General features: G+C 46.6%; 1 protein-coding gene across 4 annotated transcripts in view; it reads left to right on the top strand.

The window, feature by feature from the left end:
• prkcq (protein kinase C, theta) overlaps positions 1–19,471 on the top strand; it is a 171,339-nt gene that overhangs the window by 143,370 nt on the left and 8,498 nt on the right. For 3 of the 4 annotated variants that reach the window (XM_078235931.1, XM_078235932.1, XM_078235933.1), the window contains exons 13-16: positions 635–726; positions 6,863–6,925; positions 13,769–13,907; positions 16,546–16,734. In XM_078235931.1, coding sequence (XP_078092057.1) covers positions 635–726; positions 6,863–6,925; positions 13,769–13,907; positions 16,546–16,734 — 483 coding nt within the window. The remainder of the gene's footprint in view (positions 1–634; positions 727–6,862; positions 6,926–13,768; positions 13,908–16,545; positions 16,735–19,471) is intronic. The other variant, XM_078235935.1, reaches the window with a different exon arrangement.

Here is a 19,471-nt window from a genome sequence, read left to right on the forward strand (position 1 = left end):
GTTAATGGGGAACTGCAATGTGTTGATGGGTTTAATTTTAACTCACTCAAAACTCATTTAGATTTAAATTCGGACCCTTGGTGAAAGTGAAGGCGTTTACGGTGACGGTTTTATCCCACACCTGAAGTGATTTGGATTAATACTTAATTTATGCAGCGCAGCTGATCTGGCCAATTCTAATTGTCAAAATTGGCAGCACAGTGGCACAGTGGTTGGCACTGCTGCTTCACAGCGCCAGGGTTCCAGGTTCAATTCCCGGCTTGGGTTACTCTCTGTGTGAAGTTTGCACGTTCTCCCCGTGTCTGCGTGGGTTTCCTCCAGATGCTTTGGTTTCCTCCCACATTCTGAAAGACATACTGGTTAGGTGCATTGACCCGAACTGGTGCCAGAGTGTGTGGCAACTAGGGGAATTTCACAGTAACTGCATTGCGGTGTTAATGTAAGCTTTACTTGTGACTAATAAATAAACTTTAAATGAGATGTGATATTTGCGTTTGCTCGAATCCAGTTTGACTGCCGTTTGATGACATAACCTGGCGATCTGCCGTGTACCTTGTAACAGCTTCATATCTGAGCCTTGTATTGTTCGAATATAGAACCATATGTCAATCTTCCCCTTTCCTGCTTGCTACAGGAGAACCTATTTTTCGTGATGGAATACCTGAATGGGGGTGACCTGATGTTTCACATTCAGACTTGCCAAAAGTTTGACTCACCAAGAGCAACGTAAGTGGACTCTTTTTATTCTGAAACTTCTGTCTAATTGTCTAATGAATTGACAGCATTTACCAGACCCAGAATGCACTGCACCGCCACAACTTTACAATGGAAAATGCTGAAGATTGAAGCTTATCAAAAAAGAATACCAAATATGGTCTGCATCTGAGCACGCATCTTCAAAAACTCTCAAAAGTTGAAAGAACTTAAGATCTATTTCTGCCCAACAAAGACATTCCTTATCTTGATGTCTATAAAAGAAGTGATAAGGCCAGCTAAGACTCTAGCTAAAGACTTCTTCATGCTGCAGTGAACAGATCAAAAGGGTTGAAAATATGATTTAATGTTCATTGAAACTTTTGAGCCTTTCAGGAGATGCATCAAAGGCTTTCTCTTCACTTGCCGCTGTTCATTTCATGCTCCAAGCACTCTGTTTGACCTGTTGAATGTCAAACCATCTTTTCTCCATCATTAACAACAATAAGAAAATCAGCCAGTCGCTCTCTCTGGGGAATAGGACGAATGTTTCCATTTATAATATTGTCCTTAAGACAAAGTTTTCCTTATGGAGTTGGGAGGGTGGGGGAGGGCTGATACTAAGTGGTGCAGTGGGAATAAACACTGCCTTTTCCACCCCGATACCTGGATTCAAATCCAGCCCAGGGTGTTAGGTGAGGCCTTGGTTCTTTTGGTGTCTGACGACCCTGTGTAGCAAGGAGCGTAGGAATGGGAAGGGTTCGCCTCGAGCCAGTTCTACCATTCAATAAATCCAGGACTGACACACACGATGGGGTGAATTTTCCCGTCCCGCCCGCTACGGAAATCGTAGCGGGTGATGGGCGGGCCATGGAAAGGTCCACTGACCTCGGGTGGGATTTTCCGGTTTTGGGGCGAGCGTGGCTGGAAAATCCCACCCATCATGTGTTCAGAGAGGTCACGATAGCTGGAATAATGTTACGCTGATCTCGACAGAGATGCGTGGGGCTCAGGTTTGAGGAGCTTTGCTCGGACAGGATAGAGGGAGCTGTGCATCTTGACTAACCTGACTATCCCCAACCCTTGTGGGATTGCATTGGGTTCCAGAAATAGACATCCTTCTACACCTCAGAATTACCTCCTGTCTGAATGAGCACAACATCAAAAAGAACATCAAATCACTTTTCTTATTTTTGTTCTGACTTTTCCCTGCTGCCTGGAGTTAAAATGCCCGTTGAAAAGTTCTGAAAAGAGGCAGGGTCCATATCATGCTGAAGGGAAAAATGGGTATTTCTACTAAAGAGCCAGCACAGGCACAGTGGGCCGAATGGCCGCTTCCTGAGTTGCGTCATTCTATGGAGTTGCACAGGAACACGGCTTGTTTCTGGATCAGTGCCAAAGCCCATTTCAATGTTTCTCCCTCTTTCCCCATAGTCAACACATCCCCTACCTCCCCTGCAACCACACCCACTCCCCCCTCCCCTCCCCCTCTCCCTCCCCTCTCCCTCTCCCTCCCCCTCCGCCTCCCCCTCGCACTCCCCCTCCCCCCCAACCACACCCACTCCCCCTCCCCCTCCCACTCCCCCTCCCCCTCCCCCTCCCACTCCCCCTCCCCCTCCCCTCACCCTCCCTTTCCCCACTCCCCCTCCCCCTGACCACACCCACTCCCCCCTCCCCTCCCCCTCTCCCTCCCCTCCCCCTCCCCCTCCCACTCCCCCTCCCCCTCCCCTCACCCTCCCTTTCCCCACTCCCCCTCCCCCCGACCACACCCACTCCCCCTCCCCTTCCTCCTCCCCCTCCCCCTCCCCTCCCCCTCCCTTTCCCCTCCCACTCCCCCTCCCTTTCCCCTCCCCCCCCCCTCTCCCTCCCCTTCTCCTCCCTCCTCGCATCCCGACTGATCTCCCTATCTAGCACCAAGACTTTTTAAAGTTGGGAACCTTTTGGTAGGGAATCAGGAAGCAATGTCCATCTGCAGCATTTCAGATCTCTGAGAGTCCTGTGCTCATTGTTAACTCAATCTGGGTTGAAATGGCACTGTACAGTATTCAGAGTAATATGTTTGTACGAATGGGGTGGCACGCTGGCACAGTGGTTAGGGGAGAGATACAAAAGGATCCAGAGGGGCAATTCCTTCACACAGAGAGTGCTGAGTGTCTGGAACAAGCTGCCAGAGGTAGTAGTAGAGGCGGGTACAATTTTATCTTTGAAAAAGCATTTAGATAGTTACATGGGTACGATGGGTATAGAGGGATATGGGCCAAATGTGGGCAATTGGGATTAGCTTCGGGTTTTAAAAAAAAAGGGCGGCATGGACAAGTTGGGCCGAAGGGTCCGTTTCCATGCTGTGAACCTCTATGACTCTATGCTGCCTCATAGTGCCAGATGCCCGGGTTCGATTCCCAGCTTGGGTCACTGTCTGTGCGGAGTCCACACATTCTCCCCGTGTCTGCGTGGGTTTCCTCCGGGTGCTCCGGTTTCCTCCCACAGTCTAGAAAACGTGCTGGTTAGCTGCATTGGCCATGCTAAATTCTCCCTCCATGTACTTGAACAGTGCATGAATGCGATGACTAGAGACTTGGGTGGTACATGGCACAGTGGTTAGCACTGCTGCCTCACAGCACCAGGGACCTGGGTTCAATTCCAGCCTCGGGTCACTGTCTGTGTGGAGTTTGCATGTTCTCCCCGTGTCTGCGTGGGTTTCCTCCGGGTGCTCTGGTTTCCTCCCACAGTCCGAAAGACATGCTGGTTAGGTTGATTGGGCATGCTAAATTAACCCTAGTGTCAGGGGATTATCAGGGTAAATATGAGGGGTTACGGGTATAGGGCCTGGGTGGGATTGTGGTCGGTCCAGAAGCGATGGGCTGAATGGCCTCCTGCTGCACTGTAGGGATTCTATGAATTTTCACAGGAACTTCATTGCAGTGTTAATGTAAGCCTACTTGTGACACGAATAAAAAAAAATTAAATTCTATTATGTGTTATTTCAATATGTGGGTTTTGAATTCTTTGTTCGCTTATTTTCTGTAATTGCAAAAAAAAAGCATCGAAAACTATAGCTACTTTGGGGACAAAACAGGAATGTTTGTGAATTTGAAAAGTTAAGTAAATCAGTATGTGTCCTTTAGGCTCGATTTTCTGTGAAGTGCAGTTTGCAGCTGCAAATCGCTGCAGTGTCTATGTGTTCTTTATTTCACGAGACCTCATTAGAATAATGGGCTCCTGCTCTGACCCGTAACTCAGTTCATTTAATAATTGCCAGAGAGGAAGATGGCACAGGGTATTAAGCCTCTGAGCTCTGAGTGATAGAGTGGTACAGCGAAGGATTGGACCTGTGATCAGCCACTGGCACAAAGCTCTCGATTCCAATGCGAACCAGTCCTTTATTTTCTTCCTTTACTGCAGCCCAGTGCCAGCTGGCTGTGTCACATATTCCAATCTCTGTAGAGACCCGTAACTTCTAAAAAGATACTTTGAATTCCCAGTTATTAGCTGAAAAGAGTGCTGCACAAGATTTCACATTTTAAACAGGAAACTTTTAACTGACAAAAGAAAAGGCCTAGTATCTCAATCGCACCAAAATTCCAAACATAACTCTCCCTATTCTACATTTTATTTCAACCGAGAGTTCCCATTTTATATCAAAATTTCTTGAGTGTCAGTTCGCTTCTCCTGAAACCAAATCAAAATGTGTGCCACATCTCCCAGGGATTCACACAGATTTTTCTAAGTTTCCTACTCTGGCTCATAAACTACCAGAACTCTCTCAGAGGATTCTGCTGCCGGGGAGGAATTTTCCAGTCGTGCTCTCCCTGAAACCAGAAAATCCCACCCGAGGTCAAAGGGCCTTTCCTTAGTCCACCCCTCATCCGCTACAATTCCCACAGTGGGTGAAACGGGAATATTCGCCCCCGCCCCCTCCAATCTGTTCCACCAGCTTTACCAGATGGATCAGTCGAACTTATTTCATAAACTTGGACTTTTATTCTGAACCTGGGCTCCACTCCTATCCTTGCTCAGTATTCCACAGAAACACCACCCCAATCCCTCACTTATTTCTGACGCTCCTGTCCTCAGCTTCTGGCAGACTCACTCTCTCTGTCTGCTTCAAGCCATTCCAGCCATGGACTGCCTTGTCATAGACTACTCCCAGGCTAACTATCTAAAACGGTGATATAGTAAACAGAAGGACCTACGCCTCTCCAAGTCACCTCCATTACAAGGTGCTATGCATGATCCGAATCCAGCCACAAAAGTAAATTACATATGCTTAACTCTAAACCTCTCCTTTGATCTGAAAAGTATATGGATACTTTAAAATCTTACCTTATTGACTAGTGGCCTTCAAGCCTTCTCTGGTCTAGGAAAATTACACAGAATAACATATTAACCCTCACAGATGGATAGTCTCCTGAAAAGATAGTTACGAGGCTCCCACAGCTTTTAACACCTCCCATCTTGGCTTCACTAACGTAATATGGGCCTCCCTTCGAACTGTGATTGTTCCAGACCTGTGCCAGCCCCTCACATCTGGGGTTCTTTCATTTAACCTACATTTAAAAATTACAATTTCCAAACTAAAAATGGTCTTCTAATGCACACATTCGTAACAGGTAAATGATTGTGGGTGGAAATTCCCCATCCCGCCTGCCATGGGAATCGTAGTGGGCAGGACAGGGCCATTGGCCTCAGACGGAATTTCCGATCTTGGAGTGAGCGTGGCCGGAAAGTCCCGCCATATAAGTCTGGATCTCTCTCCTGACCAGTATAATGTCCAGCAGTTCCATATTTGGTTTGGGTTTCCTGCTCACACATGCGTTCTTCTGAAGATAAATTTTTTAACTTGGTTTATTTATTTCTATCTCGCATATTTCAGCCATGGATGAGTTACTAACACGTTGGCCAGTTAGTCAGAAGGATTTGGACTTGAACCCTGCTCCAGGACCTGAGCACAAAATTGAGGCTTATTGTCCATTGCTCTAGTGAAAAAAGTGCTGTCAGCGGTGCCACTTTTCAGAAGAGACATTAAACCGAGGCCCCAGCTACTTTCTCGGGGAGATGTGTTTTGGTGAGGTACTGGAAAACAACCAGAAAGAAGTGCCTTTCACAACCTTAGGATGTCCCAAAACACTTCACAGCTTTACTTTCCAAGTGTAGTCACTGTTGTGATGTAGCACTAATATGGCAGCCAATAATGTGGCAGCACAGTGGCACAGCGGTTAGCACCGCTGCCTCCCAGCTGCAGGGACCCGAGTTCGATTCCGGCCTTGGGTGACTGTCTGTGGGGTTTGCACATTCCCCCCGTGTCTGCGTGGGTTTCCTCCCACAGTCCAAAGATGTGCAGGTTGGATGGTTTGGCAGGGCATATTAAATTGCCCCTTAGTGTCCCAATATGTGTTGGTTAGATGGATTAGCCATGGTAAATATGTGGGGTTACATGGATAGGGCGAGGGAGAGGGCATTGGTAAGATACTCTGTTGGACAGTCAGTGCAGACATGATGGGTCAAATTGTCTCTTCTGCACTGTTTGGATTCTAATTTGTCCAGAGCAAGCTTAAACAAATATAGCCCATAATGACCAATTAATCTCTTTTTAGATGTGCAGGTTAGCTGGATTGGCCATGCTGAATTGCTCCTTCGTGTCAGGAGGATTAGCAGGGTAAAATATGTGGGGTTATGGAGCTAGGGCCTGAGTGGGATTGTTGTCGGTGCAGGCTCGATGGGCTGAATGGCCTCCTTCTACACTGCAGGGATTCTATGATTCTATGTTGGATGAGGTATAACAAACATTTGAGAGGGCCTTGATTTAACATTTCATCCAAACAAATGCACCTGCAACAATCCAGCACTCCCACAGTACCGCACTGGACTGTCAGCCTTGATTTTGTGGTCAGGTTCCTGTCGTGGAATCCACAACCTTGTGACTCAGAAGCTACCAACTGAACTGTGGCGGGCATTGTCACGGAGTGTTACCAGTACCTGAAGGCGCGTTTCCCACTGAGTACGTGCCTTCACCAAAAAACTGTCACACAACAAACTTTCAGTATTAAAGGAGGGAAGAACAGGGAATAATGGCACTTGGAAATCAGTTAAAGAGGAGGTGAGAGCATGTATTAATCATATTTTTTCAGGTACTGGTTCAAGTTTCTCATGGCGATATATTTCCTTACAGGTTTTATGCTGCAGAAATTATTTGCGGTCTCCAGTTTCTTCACGCCAAAGGCATTATTTACAGGTATTTGAGGCATAAGAAACTACATGGTGCTGTAGAACTTCTTGTTTTTATTTGGAGGTTAAACATTGAATATTATGAATGAAAGCATCTCCAGATTGGCCTAAACTGAGATGTGTTTGTGTGCAAACATTCCCCTGCCTTTGTCCATGGTGCTAACCTGTTTCAAAGAAACTGATTAACTCCTCTGTACAAATAGGTCACAACGTGTGGAGAGTCATTTTGCTAACCTTGCAAACCATCATCTCTACCTGTCGTTGCAGCAAATACAGAGAGAAAATGCTGTTGGGTATTCTCGCTGCAATCCAGTGACACAAGTAAAGACATCAATGTGAAATGTGTGACCAATTCGCCATCAAAAGAGCAGAGCAATTGCTGAGCCGGCGGTTTGGCTCTTTCAACCTGCTTTAGCACTCAATAAAATCGGTCTACCTTGATCCACCTTCACACATTATCCCTATAATCCCCAACTATGTCATCAGATTTTTAAATAGACCTGTCATATATTAAGCTGATTTTTCTCTTCACCTAATCTGTAACTGCAACACCACATCCTGCACCCTTTCCTTTCCGTCTCCCCTATATACTCCATGAAGGGTATGCTTTGTCTGTATAGCAAGGAAAAATACTTTTCACGGGTGGCACGGTGGCACAGTGGTTCGCACTGCTGCCTCACAGCGTCAGGGACCTGGGTTTGATTCACTGTCTGTGTGGAGTCTGCACGTTCTCCCTGTGTCTGTGTGGATTTCCTCTGGGTGCTCCGGTTTCCTCCCACAGTCCGAAAGACGTGCTGGTTAGGTGCACTGGCCATGCTAAATTCTCCCTCCAGTGTACCCGAACAGGGGCCGGAGTGTGGCGACTAGGGGATTTTCACAGTGGCCTCATTGCAGGGTTAATGTAAGCCGACTTGTGACAGTAACAAAGTAAACTTATCCCAATTCAAGTGATGATAATAAATCAAATCAAATCATCCATGAATTCCCTTTATACCCAACAACCTACCGACACCTGTCTTGAACATAACAAGAATTATGAGAATGTGGAACCCAATACAACATCGAGGGCCGGATTCTCCAGCCTCGCCCGTGGCTGGGATTCTCCAATCCCGCTGCAGTGATTGGAGGTTTAGCTGAGCGCCAAATTCTCCGTTCTCGCTGGCAGGGGTGCGAACAGCCGGAGAATCCCGGTCAGAGTGTTTGAGGATGCGTTTAATGGGAGGTTAGGTGAGTATATGTGGGGAGAGAGATACAAAGGAATTCAATGATCGACTTAAATGATAAAAAATGGGTGGAGTCTCAAACGGAGCATGGATTGATTACTCCAGATGGCCGGTTTGTGTGCTGTCCATCCCCTGTAAACCTATACCACCCAATGTAATCCTACGGATATACTCAACACCTCCAGTATCCACAGCTCTGTAGGTTAGAGAATTCCAAATACTCGTACCCCTTTGAATGAAGTGATTTCTACTCAGCTCAGCTCTAAAAAGCCAATCCCTTATTTGGAATAAAAGATGCTGGAAATCTGAAATTAAAACAGCAAATGCTGGATAAACGCAGCAGGTCTGGCAGCTTCTGTGGAGAGAGAAACACAGATCCTCTGCCCCTCATCAGCTATGAAGAGGCTCAGAGTCACACAGACTTGAAATGTTAACCCAGTCCCGCTGACCCGGGACTGGAAACTCCTGCCCGGGATCGATGGACCTTCGGCCTGTCCGTCATATTCGCCGTCCCGCCTGCGACGATTCCTGCGATGGGCGCAACCAGAAGATCTTTTTCTCTCTCCACAGGCGCTGCCAGACCTGCTGAGTTTATCCAGCATTTTCTGTTTTTATCCCTTATTCAGAGGCTGCGACCTCATGTTCTCGATTCAGTAAGCACAGTTTCTCTGCATCTACCCCATGAACTCCCTTCAGAGATGTACACATTTCACTGAGATCACCTCTCATTCTCCCGGCCTCAAGGGAACAGAGACCCAGTATCACCAGTTTGATGTTGGCGCAAAGTGAGTTGTTACCAAGACGCATTCCTGCATCATTATGTAACTTTAATCTCACCTGCCACCAAATACAGTCCCTCAATCCAAAGTATTGCTTGGAAAATGCCCAGTTGTAGCAAGTTAGTGTATGTGCTATCCCACAATTGAGGCAGGAAAGGGGTAATTACCAGTTTCATAAGGCGTCACAGTGATGTCACAGTGGTTAGCACTGCTCCCTCACTGACTGACTGTGTGGAGTTGGCACGTTCTCCCCGTGTCTGAGTGGGTTTCCTCTGGGTGCTCCGGTTTCCTCCCACACTTCAAAGATGTGCGAGTTAGGTGGATTGTCCGTGCTAAATTGCCCTTTAGTGTCCCAAGTTCTGTAAGTTAGGAGGATTAGTGGGGAAAATGTGTGAGGTTACGGGGGTAGGGCGAGGGATGGACCCGGTAGGATGCTCTGTTGGAGAGTTGGTGCAGACTCAATGGGCTGAATGGCCTCCTTCTGCACTGTAGGGATTCTATGATTCTATAGACTGGCAATGGAAATCGCCTGCCTGCTGTAACAATTTGCCCAATCTATGTGGCGTTAAACCCAAAAGGGCAGCAAGCATGTACTTTGTATGTAAAAAACGCAAAGATTCAATCTCTCTCCCTTTCCGAGATCTCTGCCTGTGTGAATAAATTCAATAAGTTCCTGGCTGATTTGATTGTGGCTTTGGCGCCACATTCCTGTCGGCCTCCCGTAACCCTTGACTCCCTCGTAGGTCCAAAACCTATCTGGCTCAGCCTGTCTGAGACAGAGAAAGGCAGGACCGGTGTTTCAGATCGAGACCTTTGATCAGAATCCTGACACCAGGTGGATCTGTTTAAACCCTATTGTATAATGCGGCACCTTCTGCTTCCCTTTCAGACTCCTGGCTTCTTTATAACTCCAAGCGAATCAGACAGTGCCCATTAATGATTCTGTGCCCCGGTGCAAAGATTCAAGGATCGCTTCCCATTACTTTCCTCTTTTGTAATTCGCCCCTGACATCTGTTGGCTATTTACTCCACTTCCGCCGTATCCAATAATCATTTTAACCATTTATTGCCAGGAGAATTTCTGTCCTGCCTAATTTCGTAAAATTATTTCATGTTGAACAAACTGGAAAGCTCGAGCACTCGATGTCCGTTGGTTTTTGAGATGGTGTGGTCCAAGCACTGCATTTCTGAGAGGTCTGATGCCTCTTAACACCTTGCCACCTGCGACACGGTACATCCCATCATGCAGTGAGCAGTAAAACAGCCTGATCAAGGTTTAATCGGCATTGCATTCGGAGGGATAGATAAAATAGTGTCGAGTAATCAAGACAGGAATTTCTGGAAATACCCAGCCGGTCTGGCAGTATCTGTGGAGAGAGGAACTGAGCTAATGTTTTGAGTCTTACTGTAGTGGCTGGGCGATGGGGGTGGGGGTGGGTGGGGGGGCGGTAATCAGATTCGGGACGGTCAGGTCTGGTCAGAGGGTCATCAGTTCAGGGTTGGGGTGTTGTCAGCATGGTTCAGGGGCATGGTCAGGTCAGATCGGGTGGGGATTGATACTAATTGAAGAAAAATACTGTGGATGCTGCGAAACTCAGCAGGCCTGGCAGCATCAGGGGAGATAGAAATAGTTAACGTTTTGAGTCCAATATAACTCTTCGCAACTTCAGGTGGGTAGTCATGTGGTCGGGAGGGGTTGGGGGTAATTGGGGAATGGAGGGGTAGTCAGAGCCGTGTCTGCATGAGTATTTGGGGGTCAGTTCTGGAATTACCCTGATGCTATATTCGGTTTGAATCTGCCTAACCTTCCCTGGGTAATAATTCGGGTAAGTATGGAAGATCTGTCCAAAGTCTCTGACTCTATCTCAGAGTAAGACTTCCACAGGGCCTTGAAGTCTGGGCGGGATTTTCTCACAAAAATACTAAGTGTAAAACTTAGAGAAATGGGAGGAAGGCTGGCACTCTCCCTACCAAGAGATCTGCCACACCCCCAATGGATATTACCCTCCCAAACACATACCTCACGGACATTGCCCCCCCATCACCGCCCCCCCCACGTATCCACCGCCCCTCCAATCACTGCCCCCCGATCGCCGCCAATGCCCACCCAATTGCCGCCACCCCACCAATAATCCCCCAACCCCGATGCAGGGTTATGCCCTTCCCTCCACTCCTACAGAGCTCTCCCCCTGTCAGACTCCACCCCTGTCAGACCCACGCCCTCAGCCCCACACTGTCAGGCCCTGCCCCCTCTGGCCCTGCCCTCCCCTCACGCCCCACCCTCTTGGCAGTACCAGGATGCCAGACTGGCAGTGCCAGGGTTCCACACTGGCACTGCCAGGCTGGCACTGCCCAAGGGGCTCTTCCCATCCCTGCCCCCAATGACCTGGGGGGCTTCAATAGCCTCCGATCCCACCGGTGAGGCTGTCACATCTGGTCCCCTTTGGTGGGAACCATCTGTGATTCTCACCGGTGAGGACCTCCACCGGCGAGAGCAGAAGGGTAAGTGAGCCCGGACGATTGCATCCCGGGCTCGTTACTGATATGCTAAGCATGTCATTGATATTGAAATCAGCCTCATGCCCTTCCCGGATGCAAGCCTGATTTCCTCGGCAGAACGGGGCCAGCAAGATTGGGAGAGATGAGAAACCTGGTGCGAAGCTAATTCTTGACTTCTTGCTGTTATTTCCCATCCCGCTTCGCTACTCAGCCAGCGCAGTGGGGTGGAGAAATCCCACCCAGATCTCCAGTTGTACATCCAGTCTCCGGCGATCCAAAGATTTGGGACGTTATATTGAATAACCACCTTTAACCTAAAACCCAGAATCAACATAAATTAAACATGAATTAACAAGCAACTTGTGATTGATTATAAACTATAAATTATACACCAAGTGACAGATACAACAAAGACAGATCTTATGAATTGGCTCAGCAGTTTACTCTGCATATAGCTCATCAATCTCAGTTACCAAGTCCTTCAAACTATCTTCCTCACAAAGAATTTCAGTTCCTCTTCTTCTAGGAACTGGTTTGATGCCCAGCGATAGCAGCTCTCTGATGTCCTTTTATATCACAGAGTCTTAGTTACAGAGTCAGACAGCACAGAAAGGGGCCCTTCGGCCCATCATGTCTTCGGCAACCATCAAGCACCTCCCCATTCTAATCCCATTTTCCAGCACTTTGTCCATGGTCTTGTAAGCTACGGTGTTTCAAATGCTCATCTAAAAGCTTCTTGAATGTTGTGAGGGTTGCCGCCTCTAGCACTCTTTCAGGCAGCGAATTCCAGACTCCCACCACCCTTCTGGGTGAAGTCTTTTTCTCAAATCCCCTCTAAATCTCCTGCTCTTTACCTTAAATCTATGCCCCCTGGTTATTGACCCCTCTACTCAGGGGAAACCTTTCTTACGCTCTATCCTATCTACGCCCCCATAATTTTGAGCACTTCAATCAGGTCCTACCTCACAGTAAATTGATCTTTTTCTGCACCCTATCTATGACTGTAACACTACATTCTGCACTCTCTCCTTTCCTTCTCTATGAACTGTATGCTTTGTCTGTATAGCGTGCAAGAAACAATACTTTTCGCTGTATATTAATTACACGTGACAATAATAAATCAAATCAAATCAAAGCCTTCTCTGTTCTATAAAACAACAGATGTTCATAATTCATTTAGTTTTCCTGGGTTTGCAAAATCCTACTAATTGTCCTGGCTTGAGACAATTCACACCTCTTTAACCTGTGATTATCCCTCTCTCCACTCACACTGTTTGTACCTGTAAAGACTTGATTACCTGTGAAGATTCACATTCCAACCATTCTTCACATTCCAATCTGTAATTATCTTCCAATTGTGTCTTTGCCTATATATGCCGTATTTGTGAATCCACCTCCACTTACCTGATGAAAGAGCAGTGCTCCGAAAGCTCGAGATTCCAACTAAACTTGTTGGACTTTCACCTGGTGTTGTGAGACTTGTCACTGTGCCCACCCCAATCCAGTGCCGGCATCTCCAAATCATGGCTATAAAATAACCCCAGTCTAACCAGCCTCTCTTCATAGCCGAAACGCTCCAACCCAGGCAACATCCTGGTGAATCTCCTCTGCGCCCTCTCCATTGCAATCACATCCCTTCACTCAGTTCCAGTGTCACCAGAAAGTTTTGGTTTCCAATCTCAGTGGCAGTCTTCATTTCCTTAGAGGCTATTTCTCAGTTTAGCTTTTCAGTTTCTCTTTTTAGTTAGGATTTGACTGGAAAAAGACAAGCTTTGAAACTTTGTATTCAGTGTGTATTTGTTTCTATGTGAGAAAGTGTATGTACTTGTATGTGTGTGTATTCATCTACATATCTGAATATATAAACATGTATACATGTATAATATCTATAGGGAGAAAGAACCTGCATTTGATCTATATCTATGTACCTCTATGGATGCGTACATACAGAAACATTTCCCATGTGTACAAGAGTGGCATGGTGACGCAATGGTTAGCACTGCGGCCAGGGACCCACGTTCAATTCCAGCTTTGAGTCACTGTCTGTGTGGAGTTTGCACCTTCTCCCCGTTTCTTCGTGAGTTTCCTCGCACACTCCAAAAATGTGCAGGTTCGGTTGATTAGCCATGCTAAATTGCTCCTTAGCGTCAGGGGAATTAGCAGGGTAAATACATGCGGTTATGGGGATAGGGCCTGGGTGGGATTGTTATCGGTGCAGGCTCAATGGGCCAAATGGCCTCCTTCTGCGCTGTAGGGATTCTATGATATTGACTTGTGTTTATGTAGTTTATGGGCACAGATGTTGATAATTCATCAACTGACCTCTCACCTTGCTGATGTTTTCTTTAGAGACCTAAAGTTGGACAATGTACTGTTAGACCAAGATGGCCACATCAAAATTGCAGATTTTGGAATGTGCAAGGAGAATATTCACAATGATGCAAGGACCAGCACATTCTGCGGAACACCTGATTATATAGCTCCAGAGGTTAGTGTATCTGCTAACATTGTGACTGCAACCGGTCGTAAATAACAGACTGTTTATAAAGTCCTTAGTGGCTTCAAATTTGAGGTGGAATATGATTTCAAATTTAATTTTGGGAAGGCTGAAACCATTGTTTTTGGTCTCCACCCCAAACTCTGATCTTTAGTTCAAAAACAGAAAATGCTGGAAAATCTCAGCAGGTCTGTCAGCATCTGTGGAGAGAGAATAGAGCCAAGGTTTTGAGTCACAGCAGCTCTGACGAAGGGTCATCCAGACTCGAAAAGTTGGCTCTATTCTCTCTCTACAGATGCTGTCAGACCTGCTGAAGTTTTCCAGCATTTTCCAGAATTTTTCAGATTCCAGCATCCGCGGTATTGTGCTTTTATCTGACCTCTATTTACTGTCCGTTGCGACACATCATTCTATCCAATTTTCCAACTCATTTGAGAACATCACCCAGTTGCTCCTGAGTGATGTCGAAAACATTAACTCAGCGCTAACAACATTCCAAAAATGAATTATGCTTTAATATTCTACTCTTGCTTTTCTCCAATCATGTGCACAAGTAAAAGTTTAAAAATTTGAAATTGAGTTTTAAAAACATCTTGGGCAGAATTTTCCTGTCCCGCCCACCACGGGAATCGGACCATGCAGAGGTCTATTGACCTTGGGCAGAATTTTCTGGTCTTGGGGCGAGCGTGGAAGTAAAATCCCGCCCTTTGTATTTTTACAAAGCTTATTATAGTTTTGTCAAACAAATCAACAAATCTATTTGTGGACAGGATTGCCACCCAGTAAGTAAATGAATCAATAAATTACAGGGAGGCAATGACCTCATGGTATTATCATGAGACAATTAATTCAGAAACTCAGCTAATGTTCTGGGGACCCGGGTTCGAATCCCGCCACGGCAGATGGTAGAATTTGAATTCAATAAAAACAATCTGGAATTAAGAATCTACTGATGACCATGAAACCATTGTCAATTGTCAGAAAAACCCATCTGGTTCACTAATGCTCTTCAGGGAAGGAAATCTGCCATCCTTACCTGGTCTGGCCTACATGTGACTCCAGAGCCACAGCAATGCGGTTGACTCTCAACTGGCCTTGAGCAACTAGGGATGGGCAATAAATATTGGCCAGCCAGCGATGCCCATGTCCCACGAATGAATTAAAAAATAAGTTATGGATACACAGTCGGCCAGGCAGCATCTAGAAAAGGGAATGAGAGTGACAGGTTTCAGTTAGAACCCTTTACCAAACTGCCACATCCACCAAACATGCTTTTAATTATTGAAGGATTCAGGCCAGAATTCCCTGGTCTCACACGCCCTGCTGCCACTGCCGGCGAGAACAGAGAATGTTAGCCCTTGGCCACATCTCCATTCACAGCAGCCGGGCCGGAGAATCCCAGCTGGGTTGAGGTCAGAGAATTCCATCCATTGGTTGACAGAGGGCTAGAAATTTGATTGATGACAAATCTTGCATTACAAGATATTGACTTATGGTGTAGTTATTAATGCGCGATGGTTGATATTAAATTCAGACGACCAAACGGGGAGATTGAGTGGATAAAGGGAAACCATTTCCAATGCCTATTCCCATAAGTCACAGTATCAAAGCAATTGACAAAAAGAGCAGAAGCAACATGAGTGCAGCAATTGCAATGTGCTGCCTGATAGGGTGGTGGATACGTATTCAATTATTGCCTATCAAAGGAATTGGATACATATTTGGAGGAGAGAATGTTGCCAAGTTATGGGAAAAGGGTCAGACTAACTGGATTGATCTTTGAAAGAGCTGGCAGAGACTTGATGGGCCAAATGGCTGTCTCCCCTGTTGTACTATTCCAAACTTCTGCAGACTACTGCAGTAGTCCATCAACTTTGTAAGGTTTTCTTGCAGATCTGTCCAGAGGATGGAGCTTGGGTGAATATGTGGGGTCATGGGAATGGGGCCTGGGTCAGATTGATGTCATTGCAGGCTCGGTGGGCCAAATAGCCTCCTTCTTCACTGTAGGAATACTCATTGAATCTCTACAGTACTGAAGGAGGCCATTCAGCCCATTGAGTCTGTACCGACCACAATCTCACCCAGGCCCTATTCCCATAACCCCACACATTTACCCTGTCAATCCCCTTTACAATTTAGCATGGCCAATCAATCTAACCCGCACATCTTTGGACTGTGGGAGGAAACTGGAGCACCCGGAGGAAACCCACACAGACACGGGGAGAATGTGCAGACTCCACACAGACTGTGACCCGAGGCCGGAATTGAACCTGGGTCCCTGGTGGCATGGTGGCACAGTGGTTAGCACTGCTGCTTCACAGCACCAAGGACCCAGGTTCGATTCCCGGCTTGGATCACTGTCTGTGTGGAGTTTGCACATTCTCCCCATGTCTACGTGGCTTTCCTCCGGGTGCTCCAGTTTCCTCCCACAGTCCGAAAGACGTGCTGGTTAGGTGCATTGGCCATACTAAATTCTCTCTCAGTGTACCCAAACAGGCGCCGGAGTGTGATATTATTCTATTCTATCTTTGGCTTTCTGAAGACAGTCAAGATCTTAAACGGATGATATAAAACATGGTGTGTGCTGTTTGTTCTGACTGTACCATTCTAAATCTCTTCCACTGTACAGATCCTGCTGGGACAAAGGTACAGTATGTCAGTAGACTGGTGGTCGTTTGGAGTCCTTCTCTATGAGATGCTGATTGGCCAGTCTCCATTCCATGGCAGCGATGAGGATCAGCTGTTTCAGTCTATCCGCACAGATGACCCGGTCTATCCTCGCTGGCTGAGCAAGGAAGCGAAAGACATTCTAGTCAGAGTAAGAGTTTCCTTCAGCGCGCGTTGTTTTGTTTTTATTTTAATGGTGTGAGTGCTCGGTCTCCCCTATTCCCCAAATAAATCCCAACGCCAATACAGCACTGAGCCTCCTCCTTAAAGATGAATGCATACATTATTCATTATTCACTCCGCTATGCCCCAGCTGATTGTTCAAGATGGATCTGTCTGCACAACCCAAGATGCAGCGTTCTATAATTAAGGTTTTCTAAATTCAGACCAACCATTCTGAAAAATGCAATTTGATATTTAATATATTTAACTGTGTGTAGCAGGGAGACCAGTGGCCAGACAGTCTGTGTGCATGCAGAGATGATAGTTAATGGTCTTTAATTATATGCAGATGGCAGGCAATAACTGAGGATTCACTTGTGTTCCTTTAAATAGGAACAGTTCAAAGTTTTGTCAGTTTCCTTTTAGTTACACCACCCCTTTAAGGGGGATATTCCCCTCTTTTTGCTCGCCTTCTAATTTATTAATTTGTCCCCTTAATCATGGATTGATTTATTCAGAAGAATATAAATAGGAATCGGCTGAAACTATCGCAGGTTTATTTTGGAATCACGAGCTTTCAGAGCGCTGCTCCTTCATTTGAGCTCCGAAAGCTCGTGCTACCAAATAAACTTGTTGGACTTTAACCTGGTGTTGTGAGACTTCTTACCGTGCCCACTCCAGTCCAACGCCGGCATCTCCACATCATGACTGAAACTATGGTTGTTGGATAAGGAGATGTATGCCTACAATGTGTACCTCTGCAAATAAATTCTGATGCACGTGTGTGAAGATTGGCTTCAGTTCTATCCTCCTGGATTTCTGCAGTAGGACATTGAGATAATGGGCGACCTCGCTCATCCCAAAACTGTCAGATCCCTCCTGAGGTCAACGGATCTTCCCATGGTTCACCCCTTGCTCGCTCCAATTCCCGTGGCAGCCGGACGGTAAAATTCCAGCCAACATCTCAAATAGAAGAAAAAGGAAAGATTTGCATTTATACAGCACCCGGATGTCTACAGCCAATGAAGTATTTTTAGCACTTGGAAGTGTAGTCACTGTTGTAGTGTCGGAAAATCAGCTGATAATTTGTGCTCAGCAAGTCAACGCAATCAACCGTATGATAAATACCAATAATCTGCTTTTGAGATATTGATCAAAGGATTAGTATTGGTCACCACACTGGTCTTAGCTTCCCTGCGCTTCTTTTGAAATAGTGCCATGGGATCTTTTACATCCACCCAAATCGGCAGATGGACCTCGTTTTTACATCTCATCCAAACTGCTTCCTCAGTCTAACACGAGAGTGACTGCCACAGTTATTTTTCCCTGTGCTCAGGCCATGGGGTGGGAGCTTGAACCCAGAAGCTTGTGATTCGGGGTAAAATGTGCCACCCATTGAACCTTGGTCTTCAATCTGAGTTTCTGTCTGTGAGAAAGCCAGGAAGTCAGGGTGAGGTGCTCCGAGCCCCTCTGCCACATGAAGAACGCTGGATATGTGCAGGTTATGGAGTGAAATCAGGATCTATGCCTACTCCCGAGCCCTTTCATGAACCAGTTAAAAGATAATTAAACTAATTAAAAGAGAATCCCTGACGGTGGCACAGTGGTTAGCACTGCTGCTTCATAGCGTCAGGGATCTGGATTCAATTCCTCGATTGGGTCACTGTCTGTGTGGAGTTTGCACGTTCTCCCTGTGTCTGCGTGGGTTTCCTCCAGGTGCTCCGGTTTCCTCCCACATTCCGAAAGACTTTCTGGTTAGGGTGCATTGGCCATGCTAAATTTTCCCTCAGTGTACCCAAACAGGCACCGGAGTGTGGCGACTAGAGGATTTTCACAAGAACTGCAATAAAGCTTTGCCCTGCTCCATTCAGTTGGTGAACATCTGGATTTTTGATTCTATAGACCAGGACGTTCCAGGGTCCAGTTTGTGCTGAGTTAGTTGTTCCCAGCCATGGCAGTTATGTTGGCGTAAATTAGTTCTGACATCCATGGGGTGCGGTAGGGAATAATCAGCCAAGGCTCCTGCCTGGGATCAGCCTGTGCTGCTGGAAGGTGTTCATACTGGATGATGATTGTGTTCGGCTGCAATGCCTCACATAGTCGAATAGCTTCCTGCCCTCTTACTGTCTTGGTCCCTACATGAAGTATGGCCACCTGGATAGAATACTGAAGGGTGGGAAGCCCTGCAGCTGATGGACATTAGTCTTAGGAGTTCTGGAGGAGTGTGTGTCTGTGTGTGTGTGTGTGTATGTGTGTGTGTGTGTGTGTGGTGAACAATAAGAACAAAGAACAAGGAAAATTACAGCACAGGAACAGGCCCTTCGGCCTCCAAGCCTGCACCGACCATGCTACCCGACTGAACTAAAACCCCCTACCCTTCTGGGGATCATATCGCTCTATTCCCATCCTATTCATGTATTTGTCCAGACGCCCCTTAAAAGTCACTACCGTATCTGCTTCCACTACCTCCCCCGGCAGCGAGTTCCAGGCACCCACCACCCTCTGTGTAAAAAACTTGCCTCGTACTTCTCCTTTAAACCTTGCCCCTCGCACCTTAAACCTGTGCCCCCTAGTAATTGACTCTTCCACCCTGGGAAAAATCTTCTGACTATCCACTGTGTCCATGCCCCTCATAATCTTGTAGACTTCTATCAGGTCGCCCCTCAACCTCCTTCGTTCCAGTGAGAACAAACCAAGTTTCTCCAAACTCTCCTCATAGCTAATGC

Source organism: Mustelus asterias, chromosome 19, assembly GCF_964213995.1.
Source record: "Mustelus asterias chromosome 19, sMusAst1.hap1.1, whole genome shotgun sequence".
NCBI classification, from domain to species: domain Eukaryota; kingdom Metazoa; phylum Chordata; class Chondrichthyes; order Carcharhiniformes; family Triakidae; genus Mustelus; species Mustelus asterias.